Genomic DNA, 18,133 nt, shown 5'->3' with positions numbered 1-18,133 from the left:
TCTAACATATAAATATTTTATGTGCTGCTCCTCTACCACTGGCTCTCTCATTCGCTGTGGTACACGAAGTAGCAATTTTATAGTGCAAACTTCTTAGCAACAAAAACAAGCAGAGTTTTGGTTTTTTTAAGTTTATGGGTGTGCATGTCAGATTTTCCATTATTTGCCCCATCACAGTTACTGCTAGCTTGCCAAACTGAGCCTCTGGAATTATTCATGTGTTTTTTGATGGTGAATTTTTATAGAAGTAATAATTATCTTAATACTTTTATGAACTTTTGAACAAATTTTCCAATGATTTAGTCATTTCCATTGTAAAAAAGAAGAGCTTCAACTTCACCATATTTTGTGGCCCCACCCCAGATGTTGAGAAACACTTAAACTACCGGGAGTAGTCAGGAGAGGATCATCCCAGTGGGATAAAATGATGGAGGCTCTTCAACATGATTGGGCTGAACGTCTTCAGCTGCTCTATAAATGCACAAAGACACTAGGAAAGGCTGCATCACTTCATCAGTGAGAGGTGCAGACGACCTGAGCTCATCGCCTGACTTCGTGAGACGATGGATGCGGAGGAGTTGATAGAATCCATCATTAGAGCGTTCATGTTCCTCGCAGGGATCCTGGGTAACAACTGCTTGGCTATTCGTTCAATTCCTGAGAAGAAATCTGTGATTCGCACCAATGAGATCCTCTTCATCAACCTGGCCATCTCCAACCTCATCACTAACTACCTGGTGGACCTGCCCGACACCATGGCAGACTTCGCTGGACGTTGGTTCCTGGGGGAAACCTACTGTGGTGTATTTCGCTTCTGTGCGGATCTCTCTGAAACCAGCAGCATCTACACCACCTTCTTCATCAGCGCTTATTGGCACCAGAAGCTGGTTGGCTCCCTGAAATGCGGAGGTGCACCGGTGCGGCTGGACAGCTTGCGCCTGGTAGCCTGTCTGCTGGCTGGGAGCTGGACAGTGGCGGTGGTCTTCAGTATACCGCACTTTTTCTTTGTCACTGTAGGGGGGGACAACGGAAGTCATGAAGACTGCATAGATGTCTTTCCTAGCATGTTTGTCAGACAAATTTATGAGAGCTTTTATCTCACGCTGGCTAATGCTCTCCCGCTGGCTGGGACTGTATTTGCAAGTGTCCAAATAGTAATAACTCTGCTTCAAAACCAGCGACGTGTAAGGGGTCAGAAATCTGACCCCACCAAGGAAGTGGTTAAGGAAAAAGATCTTGGGAATAGAAATGACAGGGAAGTCAGTGTTTCTGAAACAGCAGATTCTGCATCTGTTGTGTATTCTCCTCCTCCTCCTCCGCTTCCTTCTTCATGTCCAGATGCAGCTCACAGCTCACCCCTCAATGCCAAGAAAGATCCAGACAGTAAACTTGGAACTTCAACAAGTCTTTCCAAGCCCGGCCAGGTAACGGCGAAGTCCAGCTCCAACACTCAGGTGAGGGCAGCTAAGAGCGTGGTGGCTGTGGCCGGCATCTTCCTGGTCTGCTGGCTAACTCATCTATTTCTACGCATCACCAATAACATTCACACTTCATCCCTGGTGGTGGAGGTGGCCAGCTACATTGCAGCCTCCTACACCTGCATCATCCCGTACATATTTCTGCACGGAGTCAAAAAGCTTTACTGCTCTTGCAAAAAGTAGAAATGGGCTGACAGAAGATGTAACAAGGGAATTACTGCACTCTGTAGAACATGATTTCAGGCTCACGTCTTATATTCTAAATATTGAGTTAAAAGCTTTAAGCTACACAGTTTCCTATAATGTGGACTGTCACATCACTATGAATAATGGAGCCTATCCCAGCTGACATTGGCCGAGAGGTGGGGTTCACCCTGGGCGGGTCACCAGTCCGTCGCAGGGCCATCAAGAGCAATTGGGGGTTCAGTATCTTGCTCAAGGATACTTCAACATGGTCACGGAGGGAAGTGAGGATCGAACCAGCAGCCCTGCGGTTACGAGATGGCCAATCTACCTCAGAACCATGCCGCCCCCTGTGGAAAAAAAACATATTAAGAAAAGTTCAGTTATACTGTTTGACAATATCGTCGCTGCAGATTCTAAACTCACAAAAACAGCAAGAAAAAAAGTATCATGTTAATTGATGTGCTTCTACATCTTCAGTCAATCTAGCCTGTAAAGTGTTGTCGAGGTACATTTGTTCGCTTTTCCAGCACAGTGCAGAAAGAAAAACCTACAAATTACAAGTTTTGTAAAGCAAATGATAAACTGAAGAGGTCTGTTGTGCTTCTCATTGTCTTGGAGTCTGGATGTGGTTTTCAGTTGGAACTTCATCAGTCACTTAGATTTTTTGGAAGGAAGTTTTTGTTCAGCCCGATCAACAGTCCACGGATAGAGCATGTTGAAAGACCTGAGGTCAATTCCCATTTGGGATTTTGAGCTTTATAAATAAAATGGGATGAATTGATATACATTTTTATTCTATTATTTATGAACCTTGGAACCATAATTGTACGCAGGAGTGGCCATACCTCACTCATAACGTGCTAAACACTTATGCACTCTCGTAATTTGCACTGACGCCAAAATACACGTTTAACAGAGAGTCACGACTAGAAAAACAGACACTGCTGAGCTGCATCTGAAACCTCCAGGTCTAAACCAGTTCTCAGGTGATTTATATCACTTCTATGTGGCAAACTGGTGAGCTATCGTCCCCAAAAGACCCCTTGCCCCCCCAAGACAAAATGGCTCTATGGTGGAACTCTATGGTGGTGGTTTGAGAGCCCAAAAAAAAAGAAAACCACAACAAAGGTTACAAGAGTAATGCAATTATAATTGTAAGCAGTTTTGTGATATTCCAGCATCTGTGGGAACCATGTTCTAGAAATTTAATGGCTTTAAGGAAATAAATAAGATAACAGATAATAACATAAATTGTAATGGATTCATTCAAAAGGTGTAAAAAGAATTCTAACCATTGTATATTTTTTTTGTTTCTTTATGCAATTTTGGCAGCAATGCTGGTGAACTCATGCTACAAGGTCAAGCCAAAAAAAGAAGTTATTTTTCACAAAGCTAAAAATGACACAGAACTGTGAGCGCTGCAGCTAATTGTAGGAAAAAACAATTCGTTCCTTGTTGGCATTGACTGTAAGAGACCCTGAGTGCTTTTTCAATTACAGATAATTACAAACTCATCGTTGGACTCCCTCTGCAGTGTTGTTATGAACCTGCAGCAAATTAAAAGTATGATTTTTTTTCAGTCAAGCAGCGGGTTCAAAGAAATTAATCTTTTCAAAGTGTTTTGCTTTTTCAATGCGCAATTCGGTTTTTTTTTTTAAACTGACAATAAAATGTATTAAATAAGTTACGAAGCCTCTGATGCGCTTCATCTTTATGCTCATTCATGCCCCGATTTTGATGATGGAGCAGAAATGCACAGCAGCAGCAGCAGCAGCAGCAGCAGCAGCAGCAGCAGCAGCAGCAGCAGCAGCAGCATTACACCTCAACTGCTAACAGGTTCCATCAAGTTTGTCCAGCTTCTCCTGCAGTTGCAGCTTTGCTCTAAACTCCTGCATGCTGGTGGTGACAACTGACACCTCTCCGGCTCCAGAAACTTCACCAGGAACTCCAGAAACCACATGATGACATCTTCACTTCATAGAAACGCATATTCAGCGATGTCACTGACTGGAAAAAACACGTTGCGCAGAAGCTAATTGAATGAATGTGTTGTGTGCCAGCGCTAAGGATGTATTTAAAACGAATCGGTCTCCACAGAGAGGACGAGTTAGAACAGGCTGCTTAGTAATAGGAGGAAAATTTAGCAAATCATCCCGAGTACCAGTATGTCTCAACAGCACTGTACCACAGAGACATTCTGACATAAATAATGCAGAAGGGAAGTCTAATTATATTATTAACAAAGTAGAAAAGCATCAAGCTGGAAAGTCCCCACGAGATAGATAGAGAGAGAGAGAAAGAGAGGATAATTGCAGGAAGGTATAAATGCTGAGCCAGAGGGAAATATCTTGGTGTTCCAGTGTAAACGTTTCCCAGTTTCACACTGAGCAGTGGCCAGCTTGCACTCAGACTATTAGACACAGCCTACAAAGTCCCCAAAGAGCTCAGCAAGACGATAAAACAGCTTACAAACAATTACTGCTCACAATTAAAACTAAAGTCATTTGTGAATCTCTGTCTGGATGCTGTATGTTACTTACTTGGGGTTTATTTGATCGGGACAGATACAACTCATGTGGATTGTGCACAATCCAACAGAAAGCATCAACGCATTTATAGCCTTAGTTAATTTCCAATGCCTATCCCTAGGGGGGACTTTAAGAAAATAAAATAAAACACGCAATAAACACGTTTCAAGAACATCCTGTCCACTCATCCACCCCTCCAATCAACCATCCATCCATCTATACATAGAAGCAATAACATCCCATCATTCATCCATCACTCCATTCCGCCAATCACCCTTGGTGACTGTCACTAATAAGGAGCGCTCACAGACGCAGTCGTGGCGAAGGCTGCACAATTTATTTGAATTGAATCAAACTCAGAATATGGCTGACAGCAAGAAGGTGCAATATATGTTAAAGATGCCATAATATGTCCCGATGTCAACTTGATATTTTAGCTCTGGTGATGTAATTACCCACATAAGCATGTATTTATGGTCAAAAAGCCTCTCGTTGGAGCTCCGTCGGCTGAGCTCGGCAGAAACCACCCAGTTCTGTATAATCCCAACACAGACATGTGGCGAGTGCGATGTAAGACAAGGAAAACTGTTCCGGTCGGACGCTGAATTTATATCAACAAATCTCCCCAATCATTAAAAAGATCAATCATTCAGAGCATTTTCAATAAGAAAACTTTAATGTTCTTATAAAACACATGTAAATCAAATCCTAATAATCAGTGTAGTTCTTTTCAAAGGTGAATTTAAGGTTTAGAATTCCAACAGAATGTATAGAATAAGTTATAAAACCCTCGGTCTGCCTCATCTTTACTGCCATATACTTTCACTGTCCCTTAGTAACAAGTGCATGGCGGACGCTCCCACAATGGACTGAAGAGGCCAAAACAGTTGTACACCTGTAGAGCAGAAAATTTGATTTGTCACAGTAGGAAATGGTTTCAGGGTTCTAGACCGGCCCTGAACATTCTGGATGTTTGTTAGTCCAGAATACAGGAACCACGTTGCTTCAGCCCTTTGTCCAGGTAGAGAAGAATCTTGGAATAAGTAAGACTAAAATAATTCTGTTCAAAAACAGCACTTGAATGACTAACCTTTGAAAATCATTATTTCTTGTGTTTTCAAATATAACCGCGGGTAATGCTGAACTTCGCTGTTCTACTCAGTTTACACTGCCGTCCCTGTACGCCACGACGGTGCACCTCCCCAGAGCCCTGAAACAAACACGTCAGTCGTTTCAGTATTTACACTTTTCCTACTGTGACACGTCAACCTGCCCAGCTCGGCGAAGGCATCAGTGTTGGTGGCTTGTCCCTTGTACTGACGAGCAACATCAGTGGAGTTTCTCCAGCTTGGCCTGCAGGGACTTGAAGTTGCCGATGGTCTGCTGGAGGGCCGAGTTGGGGCTCAGGGACTGCAGCTCCACCAGGTACCCACAGATGTTGTCCAGGCTCACGTTGGTGAATCGCCGTCTAGAGCGGAAGAGGACAGAATCCTGTTCATGGGACGGTTTGTGTGGTACTGAGACCTTTAACAAGCACACTGAGTGATGTGATCACAGGTCCACCGCTCTGAGGACTCTAATTCAGTCTCTGCGCGTCTCAAGGGGTCACTTGTGATCTGACATTATTGCTCTGTTCTATGTGCAAATACACGTCTTTAAGATTTCTATTCATAAAAGCACTGTTATGAACCAGCCTATCCCCCATGACAGTTTGTGTAATTTGCAAGTGACACATTGGTGTAGGTTTTAAAACACACATTTAAGCCCCTTGTTTGGATGATCTGGTTGGATAATATTTGAACTGATTACAAAAAGGTCTGGTATTTTTTGAACCTGACACTACACAAACCTTTAATTAATGACAATGAGATGCTTTAAAACTGGCGTTGATCACTAAGCCTTTATCAACTGTCTGGATAGAAATCATCCATGAAAATAGTACAGGCCCTCCACTCTCATCCTGACCTGTCTTTAACATTTATTCCACCTGTGAAGATACTGGAAAGTTTCATAAAAAATCCACAATTTACAAGTGGGGGTCAGAAACCCTGGGGGTGTTTCAACTGCGCTGCAGCACCCCCTATAGGCCAGCAGCTGAACAGCACTCCCATGAGAGGGATTACCTGTCATAGGTTGGCACTCTGCTGGGATCCTCCACGAAACCTGACAGAAGCATGTGGATACACTCCACCAAGTGTAGAGGTTTCTTCAGCCGCTGCCAACAAGGATCCTGCAGGTGGGGGAAAAAACAAAAAAACAAACAAAAAAACAGAACAACACAGATTGATGGATTAATTAATTAATTATTCTAAAAAAAAGATTTAACACAATAGCAAAAATCTGATCAAAGCTTTTACTCGTGTTTTGAAAAGCTGGTCATAGACTTCCAGAAGACGTGGCAGCTGTACTCCGATCTCCTGCATGGTGGAGGTGACAAAGCCCACGTCCCAGTTCAACTGACACACCTCCTGCTCCAGAAACTTCACCAGGAACTCTGTAAACCACAGAAGCACATCAGAACTTCCTTAGGTATTTTCACACTCTACACACACACACACACACACACAGACATTTAACCTTGCTGCTAGTGCATTACTCACTTGAGATTCCCTACAGAATTTGTGTTTGTGTATTTTTGTCTGGGGGAGAGGAGAGGAATACTGCTGTTGTTGGTGTTGTACTACAACATCTTTGCAAGGACGCAGGCGTTTCAACATTCATTCTGTGGTTGCTTCATGTAGATGAAGCCTTAAATATGCCAAACTAAACTGTTGGTCTTGGAAATTACATTTTTATACACACACACACATATATGTATACATATATATATATATATATATATATATATATATATATATATATATATATATATATATATATATATATATATATATATATATATATATATATATATATATATATATATATATATATATACATACACACACACACACACACATATATATACACACACACACACACTATATATATATAAACAGTGAAGAGAGAAGTGAAGGTAATTAGAGGAAGGTATTTAACGCTGACCCAGGGGGAAATATCTCGGTGTTCCAGCGTAGATCTTTCCCAGTGATACCAGTTTCACACTCAGGGATTTCATCCTGTCAACTGGACCCATGGCAACGGTGTCTCCAAGTTCTGAAAGACCACATTCAAGACAATTGTCACCCCTAAAATTAAGTTCATTTCCGAATGCTTGCAGTAACGTTTTGCTTGCCTTTCTCCATGATTTCCTGCCACAGGGAGTGCACCAGGATGGGATCTGAGTGTCCTGCACAGTGAATGATGGCCAGCTTGCACTCAGACAATTTGAAATGGTCAGCAAACTCCCCGTAGAGCTGAGCAAGAGAAAATGTGTTCACAAACTATGCACACTCACTATATATATATATATATAAATATATGTACAATTTCTTTTGTGATATTGTCTGTTACCTTGGTGATGTCCATGAGCTCTGAATCCAACTGAGAGATGACATTTTTCACTGAGGGATGATGGGAGTACTGTCTGATCAGGGTCTCCTGAATCTGTACTTGGATGCGCACCAGCTGGAGGAGGGAACCAGAAAACAAGAGAAACTGAGTGGTCAGACAATTCAAATCCATGTTTAGCACTCCTGGGTTTATGTAAGATGCACGCACGCGCGCACACCTCCATCTTTTCTTCCAGTTCGTGAAGGAACTCTCCATCTGATGCCTGAGCTGAGATGCAGGAGGAGCTCTTAGCAGACAGGATGGCTCGGGCCAAATACTCCAAACGCTGCTTCAGAGAGATCTCAGTGCTGACAGAGAAACAACTGTAAATGACTTATATTCTACCAGAGTGATTTATGGTCCAGCTGTTGTGTATCCCGACCTGTGCATGTCCGCGAGGCGAGCCAGGACTTGAGCTGCTTTGCCGAAGTTACGGTTCTTCTCGTAGTATCGCCACAAAAGGTCCAGATTGTGCACTTTACTCTGGTCGTGTTTGATCATGTGCATCAGATGGTCCTCCAGGTACGGAGAGTTCACCTGGACAACCAAGACAAAGGAAGTCCAATCACAGGGAAAGACCTCGTATTAAAGAATATGAAACCTGCCACATTTTTGAAGATCTTTGCTTGATAACCCCTTGAGGCAAATGATGAATACAAGCTGAGTGAGACATTAACTAAACAAAATGATCTGGATTTGAAAGGACGTTCCTGTTCTGAATCCCTGTGTGGGCATAAAATTCAGCAATAGCAATTTGTTTCTGTGTCAGAAAAACAAAAACAGCACGTTCCTCCACTATTTCTGATAATCCTCCAAAAAACTCAATTTTAGCAACATCAACAACAACAAAAAAACATCTAAACACAGCAGCGACGAACCTCAAGGAGCTTGTCGGTCAGGTCAGCCTGGATCAGCCAGTTGTAAAGAGCGATGTGAAACAGCTCATCCTGGGATCTCTGGGCCAGACCCAGCATCAGCTCATACTGCAAGAGAAAAGATGGCATTTTGCAACCATCACTGGCATCAAATTGGCAAGAAAAAAAACCCCAAACAAAATGTGTATCATCTTTAAAACAACAAACGTCTTTGGTTGTAAATGCTTCGTCTTAGTTCTTACTCACATGGGCTGCTGCTTCTTCGTTACTGAGCATGTTAGGATCTAAGGTCATGACAGGGGGTCCAGGCTGCTTCGGGATACTGGGGGACTGAGGGGCAGCTTTGCTTTGGTTCACCAGCTCCTGCATGGTGTCTGTGATGCATTTATAACAAAGAAGTCTGGAGTGGAAAGAGGAGGGATGGAATATTGGTCACAATCAGGAAAAGCCAACTCGTTGCCAATACTAGTGCTGCCCCTCCAGTTACCTCTCCTGGAAGGCCTGCTGTCCCGCGCGGTCCTCCTCTGGTTCTCCATTCTTGTAGAAGTGGGGCCCAAGTCTCTGTGGATCCTTCTTGTCTGCTGCTGTGAGGCACAACTCGAGGATTCCCTCATAGAAACGCACTGAGGCAGGTGAACAGCGTTAATAATCTGCAAAGCAGCTGAGGGAGCAGGGACAGTGAGGTGAATCTCTACCTTGTCGGTACTGGGAGCAGACGAGCGGCAGGTCTGTGTTCTGGCTGATCTGCTGGTAGAGCCGTAGAGATTCTCTCAGCGTTCTCTCTTTATCAGCTTTATTCTGGATCTGCTTGGAACTCTGCAGCAACTCATTAGCCTGAGTGGGAAACAAACGCATCATTCAGTACAGACACACACGATTCATGATTCTGAGGTCACATGCTGCTGTGTTTCTGCTTCACTGGGCTCTGTTTACCACATGGAACAGTGACATTTCGATCCATTTGAAGGGTTCATGCTGCAGAGAACCACATTTGCGTCATTTGTGACATGTTTGTGATGCACCAACCTTTGAGCAAATACTGTCTTCGGTGCTGTACAGCAGCGGACAGGTGTCCCGCAGGTGATTGCTGATGGCAACCACTGAGGCGTTATCTTTGATGTAGACATTAATGAGTGCTGTGATCAGCGCTCCGGTCAGCTCCTTGCCCCGGATTACTACGTCCTTAAAACTTGCTCCCTTCAGCTGCTCTTGAAACTCCTACAAAGAAGAGAGGAAGAGTCAGGGAGGGAAATCAAAGGAGCGCCTGCATGATGCAAAGTCATCGAAAGTGATTCATTTATAAAAATGAAAAATCTCTCCTCGACTGCAGTGAGACAGAAATGCAATATTTTCCAAACTTACTCTTGCTGGGACATAACGTTCACATGAGTTTACACTGGTGTGTCACCTCTCACCACAGGCTAATCAGTGGCCATTTCTATCGCCTTACAAAACTACTATGAGTTTGTGGAAACAAAGCATAAGGCTCAGACCTGGAGGTGCAGGGTGTGGATGAACACTGAGGTGATGATGTATGAGCGCCCGCTTGTAATGCAGGAGAAGTGTCGGTGTGAAGTTGTACCTTTGGCAGGTCAGACAATATGACACTGAACTGATGGTCACAGAGCAGCTTCCAGAGGGCCAGAGTCTGATAGGAGCGATGAACCAACTGCTGGATGGCCTGCAGGGACCCTTTCTCGTAAAACTGGGCCTCGGCTGGAGACAAAAAGATATGGAGTTACGTAAGATGGAATCAAGCTGAAAAATAAGTACAATCCTTCTCTGTCCTTTAACACGTGGACTTGTAGTTTATCTGCCAGCAAATGAAGTCAGTCGAGATGTAGATTCAGTGTTTGATAGAAGCCGTCCCGTTTAAAGATTCCACGACTGATGAGAGAAAATGTGACATCCTGCATTCATTCACTCACTGTAATATTTCCTCTGGAGCTCCTGCTGAACCTGCTGAGAGCTGGAACCATCAGGACGCATAAATCCCAGCAGCCTTTGTTGCAGGTTGGCAGGGGAACTGAAGCTGTAAAAGAGCAGAATGGCTGATATTCAGAGGGTATGTTACAGTACCATAAGAAGAAGTCACAGTAATGAAAGAACGACAGGCAGGCCACGTGTGGTCGCATATGCACTGCTATTAATGTTAAAGCGGTGAAAATGAAGAGGGGATACCTCAGGGACCAGCTGGACTTCAGAATGCCAAACATATTAGCATTTTAAATGTTAAATTTCAAATCTTGAACTTACTAACATTTCTCTCTTCTGTCAGAGTTAAGCTTCATTTTCTATCAAATTTGCAGAGAAATCAAAGGGTTAAGGCCTTGAAACCATTAAAATGGAGTTATCCCATCAGATTTTTTTTTATTCTCTTTGATAAGCGGAGAAGGGGTGAGCCTGCTGGCTTCCTCCATGTTGAGGAACAGAAGTTCCAAGAGCTTGTGTATGTATGTATGTGGGTATGTGTGAGTGTATGTGTGTGTGTGTGTGTTTTAAATTAGAAAGTTGCAAGTGAATCAGCCAATCATACTCGGCAAGACTGTTTTAGACTGGTTATCCGGTGAATGGAGGTGAATGTGTCGAAGTAACCAATTCAGCTATAAACACACAAATTGTTTCACTGTAAGATTCAAAGTGAACCTATAACCAGAACTCACCTTGCACCACCCAGAGAAGATGGACTGAACTGAGAGTTTTTATCCAGAAACTCCCGCAAACCCCGGAGCTCCAGGAGGACCGACTCCAGATCGCCTGAGCCGACGCTGCTTTCTAACTGTGGGCACAACGAGCAGGTGAGACCACCGACCACGACTCTATTCACGTAGCATCGGAGTTTAACTGCTGTTAATGTAACACTTACAATACTGACAGTCTGACTTCCATTGCACATGATTTTCTCTACGGCGATGCTCGCGTCCCAAATGTTTCTGTTTGGTCAGAAAAAATCAAAAAAGGTCATCAAGCATCAGCAGCCACTGCTCAGACAAAGTAGTTAGGTCTGTTTTGCAGAACACTGTCATAAATTATTGGAAAAAACATTTTATGCTTGGGGGGGGGGGGGCTATCCCAGCAGCCTTCGGGTGAGAGGCGGGGTTCACCCTGGACAGGTCACCAGTCCATCTCAGGACCAACACATAGAGACAGACAACCATTCACACTCACAGTCACACCTGCGGTCAATTTAGAGTATCAATCAGCCTCGTCCTCTCTTGATGTCTTTGGACTGTGGGAGGAAGCTGGAGTACCAGAGAGAACCCACACAGGAACAGGGAGAACATGCAGACTCCACACAGAAAGATCCCGTGCCTGAGCTGGGACTCGAACCTGGAACCTTCTTGCTGTGAGGCCACAGTGCTGACCACTGCACCACCGTGCCGCCCCGAATGCAAGAACATCCTAACTAAAAGCATTTTAAATCTTAATATTTCGATACTGGAATGTGACCTCTTTTTCTAAATTTTACATTTCCATTAAAAAACAAAATAATGATAGACTGATGGACATCTTCACAATAATTCAGGACAGAGAAGAGCACACATATTTAGGCTCATATCCGCAAAACACATCAAAGTGAAGAATCATAGCAGGAATTACTGACCCAAGAATGCGAGCATAGTAGATACAGATGCCATTGTGTTTCCCTGAGAAAATCACCTCCGGACCAGCAGACAAGGGTGTGATGGGGGCGGCACCAGACGGCATCGGTGTAAACGGTGTGGTGAAAGCTGGCGGCAAAATGCCTTGAGGGATTAGAACAGATACGATGACATTTCAAATAAGAAATTAACAGAGTTCAAAAAACATTAAAAAAAAATATATCAATACCCTTTTAATATTATTTTAAGACTTCACAGGAAATATTAGACATTTCAAGATCTTGCTTTGTTTTATTATAATTTCAGACTTTGGGCTTTTAAGTATTTTATGACCGTGATACCAGTTATTTTTCCTTTTGCTGTAACCATGATTAGCAGTTGCAGTTTTACACAAAACCCAGGTTCTCATTCTGCAGGCAAAGACAGAACGAGAGAAGTGGATTTGGTGACATTTGGCAGAGGTACGCTCACAGTTCCCCTCCACTCCCACTCATTGTGCTAAGCTAAATAGCATCTCTGTGGGCTTCTAATGCAGCCACAGAAGAGAGGTGGGTATCTGCCTGATTGTCTGGTTCTGACAAGGTAACACCCCCCCCCCCCCCCAACTAATTTTCTTGGATCATTTACCTGGTGCTGGGGAGCTCATCATGGGTCCTACAGTACTAGGAGAGGTCATGGCTGCAGGGAATCTCATCTGTGCCTCTCCTCCATATCTAATCACATTAATAGAAGACAGCGTTTGTAGCTCATATGCTGAATAGATGTACAGCTGTATGTTAATGAATTCATTCAATCTTTTAAAATCACGTTATCAGACCTCAAGAAAGCTCTCGTGGCCCACTGTGAAACCTCGCTGTCACACGCAGCTCTGGAACAAGCCAGAATCAATGCTGTTGCACACGCCTGCTCCTCCTGCAGTAGAGAAGCCAATCAGATGTGTGTCCAACAGTGTAAAAAAGGCTGTCACTTCAGAACATATTATCCGTACCCTGTGCAGTTTGAAGAAGCGTTCAATCTCTTCACTTTCTCCACCAGCGCAGCTCACCAGCAGGTGACGCAGCTGGTCGACCGGCCGTAGTTTTTGGAAGATGTGACTCCCCTGTAGGAGAGCATGAGGGTTAGCATTCAGCAAATACCGAAAATACAGAGCTTTATAATCAGCAGCACCACAAAGACAGCTTTAACCTTTGCTGAAAGAAGAACAAATTTCTGTGGAGGGATATTGTGCTGCTGGACTACAACGGGTGAATCAGGGATGGGGATCAGGTCCTTGTTCAGAGGAGAGAAAATCTTGGTTGGCCTCTCCTCATTAATGGCACAAACAGCCCAAGTGTGTCCGTCAACAGTCGACATCATCTGCAATGAAACATAATAGAGAGACATGATGCTTTAACAACAACAGCTACATTTAAAATACATTCACGGACATTCAAAAAAACAGAATGCTTTATATCACTTATCTACTCTTCCTTCCTTCTTTGCCTCTGATAAACAAACCCCGCTATCAAGGTGGAAATCCTTTTGCACCACGCTGCTCCTCTACCCACCTGAGTCTCCATCAAAGGTTTCTTGAAGGGAAATGAGTCGTGGTTGATGCACCACAGGAGGTCATTGTCCTCTGTCTCTGAAGCAGCCATCAACAGAACCCCTGCCACATTTAAACACAGAACAGACAAATAATTTCATACATTTGCATTCCTGCTCATTGTCCTGTGAATGGAAACACTGGGCGAGAAAGGAATTCCAAGTGTAAACAGTTTTACCTTTGCTGTGTAGTGCCTTATGGACTTTGGCGGGTTTCTGCAGGGTAGACGAGGCAGAAAACCCTGGTGGCAGACGGACATGGACTAAAGCTAGCAGGGTTGGTCGAACTGCTGCGTGCTTCTGGTGTGGAGGGGCGAAGGGAGTTGTACTGAAGTAGAGACGCACACCTGGTGAAGTATTTACAGGATGTATGAGCATGTGACTCTTCATCATTCTGAGCATTATCAACAGCGTTGGTCGTCTTTACCTGCGTGAGTTACAGCGAGCAGGTGACAGTCTGAGGACTCGGATCTGTCAATTACAGAAATCTGGACGATTGGTTTGAAGACCGAGCGATCAATTGTCCTGCAAACGGGGGAGGAGAGGTTCAAAATGACAAAACTAAAACCCTTTCTTTCTTCATTTTGTGACAGTGTGATTACAAATGAGAAGGAAGCTCTCAGAGATACCTGGCAATGTTTCCAGCAGCTGCCACAATAGTGCTCTGGGACATGGTCGCGACACGACTCATCCCCTGCCCATCGGCGCCAAGGTCATAAACCTGAGAAACACAACTATTTCAGCTCACTGATGGCAGTTAAGTTGTTGATGTGAGCCAGAAACGTCATACCTGCAAGACGCCTTTCTCAGAGCGTGTGAAGAGTGTGTTGCGGGAGTTGTCGACAGCAATCTGCAAAACTGGATCTGTAAAGATGGGAGAAAGGTTGAAGTAGATGAAGTGCATCGTCTTCTAAAAAACAACGAAGGACAATCTGACAAGTGGTGGGTAAATATTATGACCAAAAACAGTCATGCAAAAAAAAACACTGAGGTGATCAAGACAGTCTGATCAGACGAGGAAGCTCCAGCCACAAACCACCTCCAGACTCCTATATGGGTTCTATTTCTGGAGCCCTGCTCCCTCTCTGGTGCGCAACCATATGGGAGTGGGTACCCCTGCACCGCCACTAGCGCTCATCTCATAGCTTTGTATATGTCATTCAGCCTGCAAGACAACTTCATGATGCATTCACGTGCACCTTGTAAGTGATGAAATCTCTTTGAAGGGAAGGGGAATGGTTGTTTAATTTGAAAAATATGACATCTTCTTAAAAATGTCCTATGCTGAAATAGATACATTGGTCAATTCTACATCAAGAGGGGACTAGGCTAATTGACACTCTATTGACCGTAGCTGTGAGTGTGAATGGTTGTCTATCTATATGTCTAAACACAATTTATTTGCCTACTTTTCATCTTTCACGACAGTTTTTAGCCCTCGTGTATCAATTTTTTGGCTGGTAGAGTGTTTAATTTACCAGACATTTGGCTGGTGAACTGACACGTTCATTTTGGGACATTGCTCTCCTTCTTACCATCTTCAGAGAATGAAAACTGGAGCACAGAAGGGATGAGGAAGGACAGAGAGCTCTTGGAGTGGTTGATTTTCCTGCAGCGCTGACTCAGCCAGCCTGCCTCCGCCTGGTATGCTATCTCATAGAGACAGCCGTCCTTCCCTGCCATAAATATACGACCCAGGTCTGTGGAGGTGATGGAGAGGATGTAGGTGTTGTCTGTGGGGATTGAGAAGAGGGGGTCTGGAAGCAGCTGCATCCCACCAGACATGCTATCATTCAATCCTGTGATAAAACAAGAGACAAAAAAGACGACCGAGATGAACGAATGCAATTCTTCTGATTTAACACACAGCTTCTGTCCCACGCTGACCGAATCCCGCGAGTGCAGTGACAGACTCACCAGCTTGGCTGTTGGGGAAGCTCAAACCCAAGATGACTACATCCACAGGAGTGGCCAGTACTAAGAGGTAGTGAATGTGCGGCTGTAAAATTCCTGACAAGGTAAACACAAATGAAGTTCCAGTCAAAGACGGTTCGTAAAATGAAGCACAAGCTTAAGTGTTGACACCTATGTACCTTGTTTGGGTTTTACAAGCCCCACAGCCAGAATAGTTTCAATAAGGCCGTCAAAATAGGCCACATCTCCTCTGCAAACACACAGCAAAACAATAATTGTGAAGGTGTGTTTATTCCAGGCTCGCCATCACCATGTTAAATGCATTTCACTGGTCACTTAAGAGTGCAGATACTAATCACACTCACCCGTCTTCATAATTCCACATGAATATGTCATTGTCGACAGTGAGCCACGCTCGACAAATCTCAGGAAACACTCCCATCAAACAGTTACATTGCATATCTAGAAAAGAGTTAAGTTGAAATCCTTTTTCCAGAAGATCAATAACTAAATAACACGAATAACTCCTGATAACATAAAAGGATACGGCTGAACTGCTCCACCAGTTCCGGCGGTAGAGGGACTCGGCGGACTGCACTGAGCTCCGGGAGGTTTGGAACACTGAGTAAACCCGGGCCCTGGAGGGGATAGTCCATATCTGACACTCCAGAGAGGGAGGGCATATCTAAAAACAAAATCAACAAAAACACAAGTATCACTACGAGCTAAGCTAAGACTCAGCCATTAAGCGCCAAACATATTTCATTCACAGTTTGTCGTATCAAATGATTGCACACACAAAGTTGCCACTTTATAACTTTTAAGACTTGCTTGTGCTAATGTCAGTCCTTGATAGAGGGAATTTATTTAGCAACACAAATGTTTCTGCAGCCTGCACGTGTAAACATAACTATGATCTGTGTTCAAAAGAGTGTGCGACCTCTTCACCTTTGTGCTAGAAAACTAATACCTCCAGACAGAAACATGCTTTGATGGCCATTAACCCTCCAGTGTCCTGGATCTCATATCAATCGCTATTTAAAATATATAGAAATCACCAAGATCATTTTTAGCGCAACAGGAGCCATTTGAACTTTTATACTGTAATTACATGCTATTAAGTTGCAGAACCATAAACTATAAATAACACAAAAAATCTATATGAATCATGTTTCAAATGAGGATTTCTTTTCCAGACATCCTAACAGGAAGAACCAAAAAGAGGTTTAAAGTAGAACACACTTTTTACCATAAGACAAAATGTTTGGTGTCATCGGATAAAGATTGTATATATTCTATTGCAACATTAAAAAAAGTATGTAGAATTTCCTTCAAACTATTTAAGTATGAGTTGCAATTCTGTACACTACACAACATTTTGTATAGGGGAAATTAAAAAGTTTTCTTTAGTAAAGAAAAGTATGATAGTGACAACCAAGCTAGGAATGACTTATTTAATAAGTACTAATATCTACTAAGTGCATGTACCTTGTACCTTTGAAAACACAAATTTCATGTATACAAGTCAAATCTTCGGCTCAAACTGTATTTGGATATTTACCTTCCAACACCACGGCAACTCCAATGTAAACAAAGTTAAGTCGAGTTCTCTCCTTGGTTCCCCTCCACCCCTCCCACCTCCCCGTTACTTACTGTGAGAGGGGACGCTCAGCAGCTCGGACAGGTCCGGAAAACAGCGGTCATCCTGCAGGTGTCTGTCAATCAGCCGGGCAGAATTATCAAGCGCTTCAGCGAGAGCAGCGGCGGGGCTGCTGGGTCCGGCGCTGGACGGCATGACTGGGCTACCACCGCGAACTTTCCTATGGAGAAAGCCAGTCACACCAGCAATAATATTAGCAAAAACAGCCGAGATACCATTCCTTAATCATGAGTCCTGCGGTGCTAGCTGACTTACGGCTAGCAAATTGATGAGAAACCGGCTGTTAGCTGTCTGCTAGCATTAAACTCTTTGCATAAAATGCTAAATAAGCTAAGCCTTAAATGGTGTTTTAAAGTGAACTGGTGGTTTTACCCGACCGGAAGTATCCCGCCTGGTCTTGACTTTATAAATAAATCGTTTTGTCCACTTTCAAATTTAAAACAATCACATCCAACACATACAAAACTCCCAGCCCGCCAACCTCATGCACATACAACCGCTGAGGAGGTGAGAGGTTTTCTTCCGGTTCTTCTTCTTCGCCTCTCAAATTTTTCGCAGACTACACTGGGTTAAGTTTTCTGCTGCCTCTATCAGTCGAATACATACGTCTTACAAATCGTCTTCTACTCATTTGTGGGTGCACTATCCCCTTTCAACCATATATGTGAGATGGATGGCATTATTTCAGAGGAAAAAATTAATTGAAAATTTAATAATTAAAAAGAATTGTGCATTTCCCCTTACAGTGCATATTATATACTGTAGAGTTACTCCTCAAAATGCCTTTTTTTCCCCAATAGGGCACTGCATAGCC

The 18,133-nt window shown here is 43.5% G+C and overlaps 2 protein-coding genes across 4 annotated transcripts; one reads left to right on the top strand and one right to left on the bottom strand.

Annotated features, from left to right (window-relative positions):
- Positions 1-563: 563 nt before the first annotated feature.
- Positions 564-1,661, top strand: ora5 (olfactory receptor class A related 5). The gene has a single exon (XM_086187315.1). The coding sequence runs from the start codon at positions 564-566 to the stop codon at positions 1,659-1,661; it is 1,098 nt and encodes a 365-aa protein (XP_086043441.1).
- A 3,185-nt stretch (positions 1,662-4,846) lies between these two features.
- Positions 4,847-17,845, bottom strand: nup155 (nucleoporin 155). 3 transcript variants are annotated; one of them, XM_086187811.1, is made up of 34 exons: positions 17,692-17,845; positions 17,313-17,479; positions 16,207-16,344; positions 16,025-16,121; positions 15,839-15,909; positions 15,663-15,755; positions 15,281-15,544; positions 14,536-14,609; positions 14,375-14,466; positions 14,173-14,270; positions 13,925-14,092; positions 13,709-13,809; positions 13,347-13,517; positions 13,150-13,260; positions 12,979-13,073; positions 12,789-12,874; positions 12,164-12,305; positions 11,426-11,492; positions 11,223-11,338; positions 10,488-10,591; positions 10,142-10,275; positions 9,586-9,777; positions 9,255-9,393; positions 9,047-9,182; positions 8,806-8,959; positions 8,563-8,667; positions 8,067-8,221; positions 7,863-7,992; positions 7,646-7,759; positions 7,428-7,548; positions 7,238-7,348; positions 6,550-6,686; positions 6,316-6,422; positions 4,847-5,660 (listed from the first exon to the last, which is right to left on the bottom strand). In XM_086187811.1, exons 2-34 carry the CDS (start codon positions 17,452-17,454, stop codon positions 5,522-5,524), a joined length of 4,104 nt encoding a protein of 1,367 aa, XP_086043937.1. In that variant the 5' UTR covers positions 17,455-17,479; positions 17,692-17,845; the 3' UTR covers positions 4,847-5,521. The 3 variants fall into 3 exon arrangements, with proteins under 3 accessions (XP_086043937.1, XP_086043936.1, XP_086043938.1); XM_086187810.1 differs by having other exon boundaries at positions 17,575-17,837; XM_086187812.1 differs by having other exon boundaries at positions 17,697-17,824.
- Between the last annotated feature and the right edge of the window lie 288 nt (positions 17,846-18,133).

Source organism: Aulostomus chinensis, chromosome 19 (assembly GCF_037954235.1).
Source record: "Aulostomus chinensis isolate RoL2024-O1b breed Wild chromosome 19, RoL_Achi_v1.0, whole genome shotgun sequence".
Taxonomy (NCBI): domain Eukaryota; kingdom Metazoa; phylum Chordata; class Actinopteri; order Syngnathiformes; family Aulostomidae; genus Aulostomus; species Aulostomus chinensis.
The sequence above is the reverse complement of the archived record's forward strand: the minus strand, read 5'-3'. Positions and strand labels throughout refer to the sequence as shown.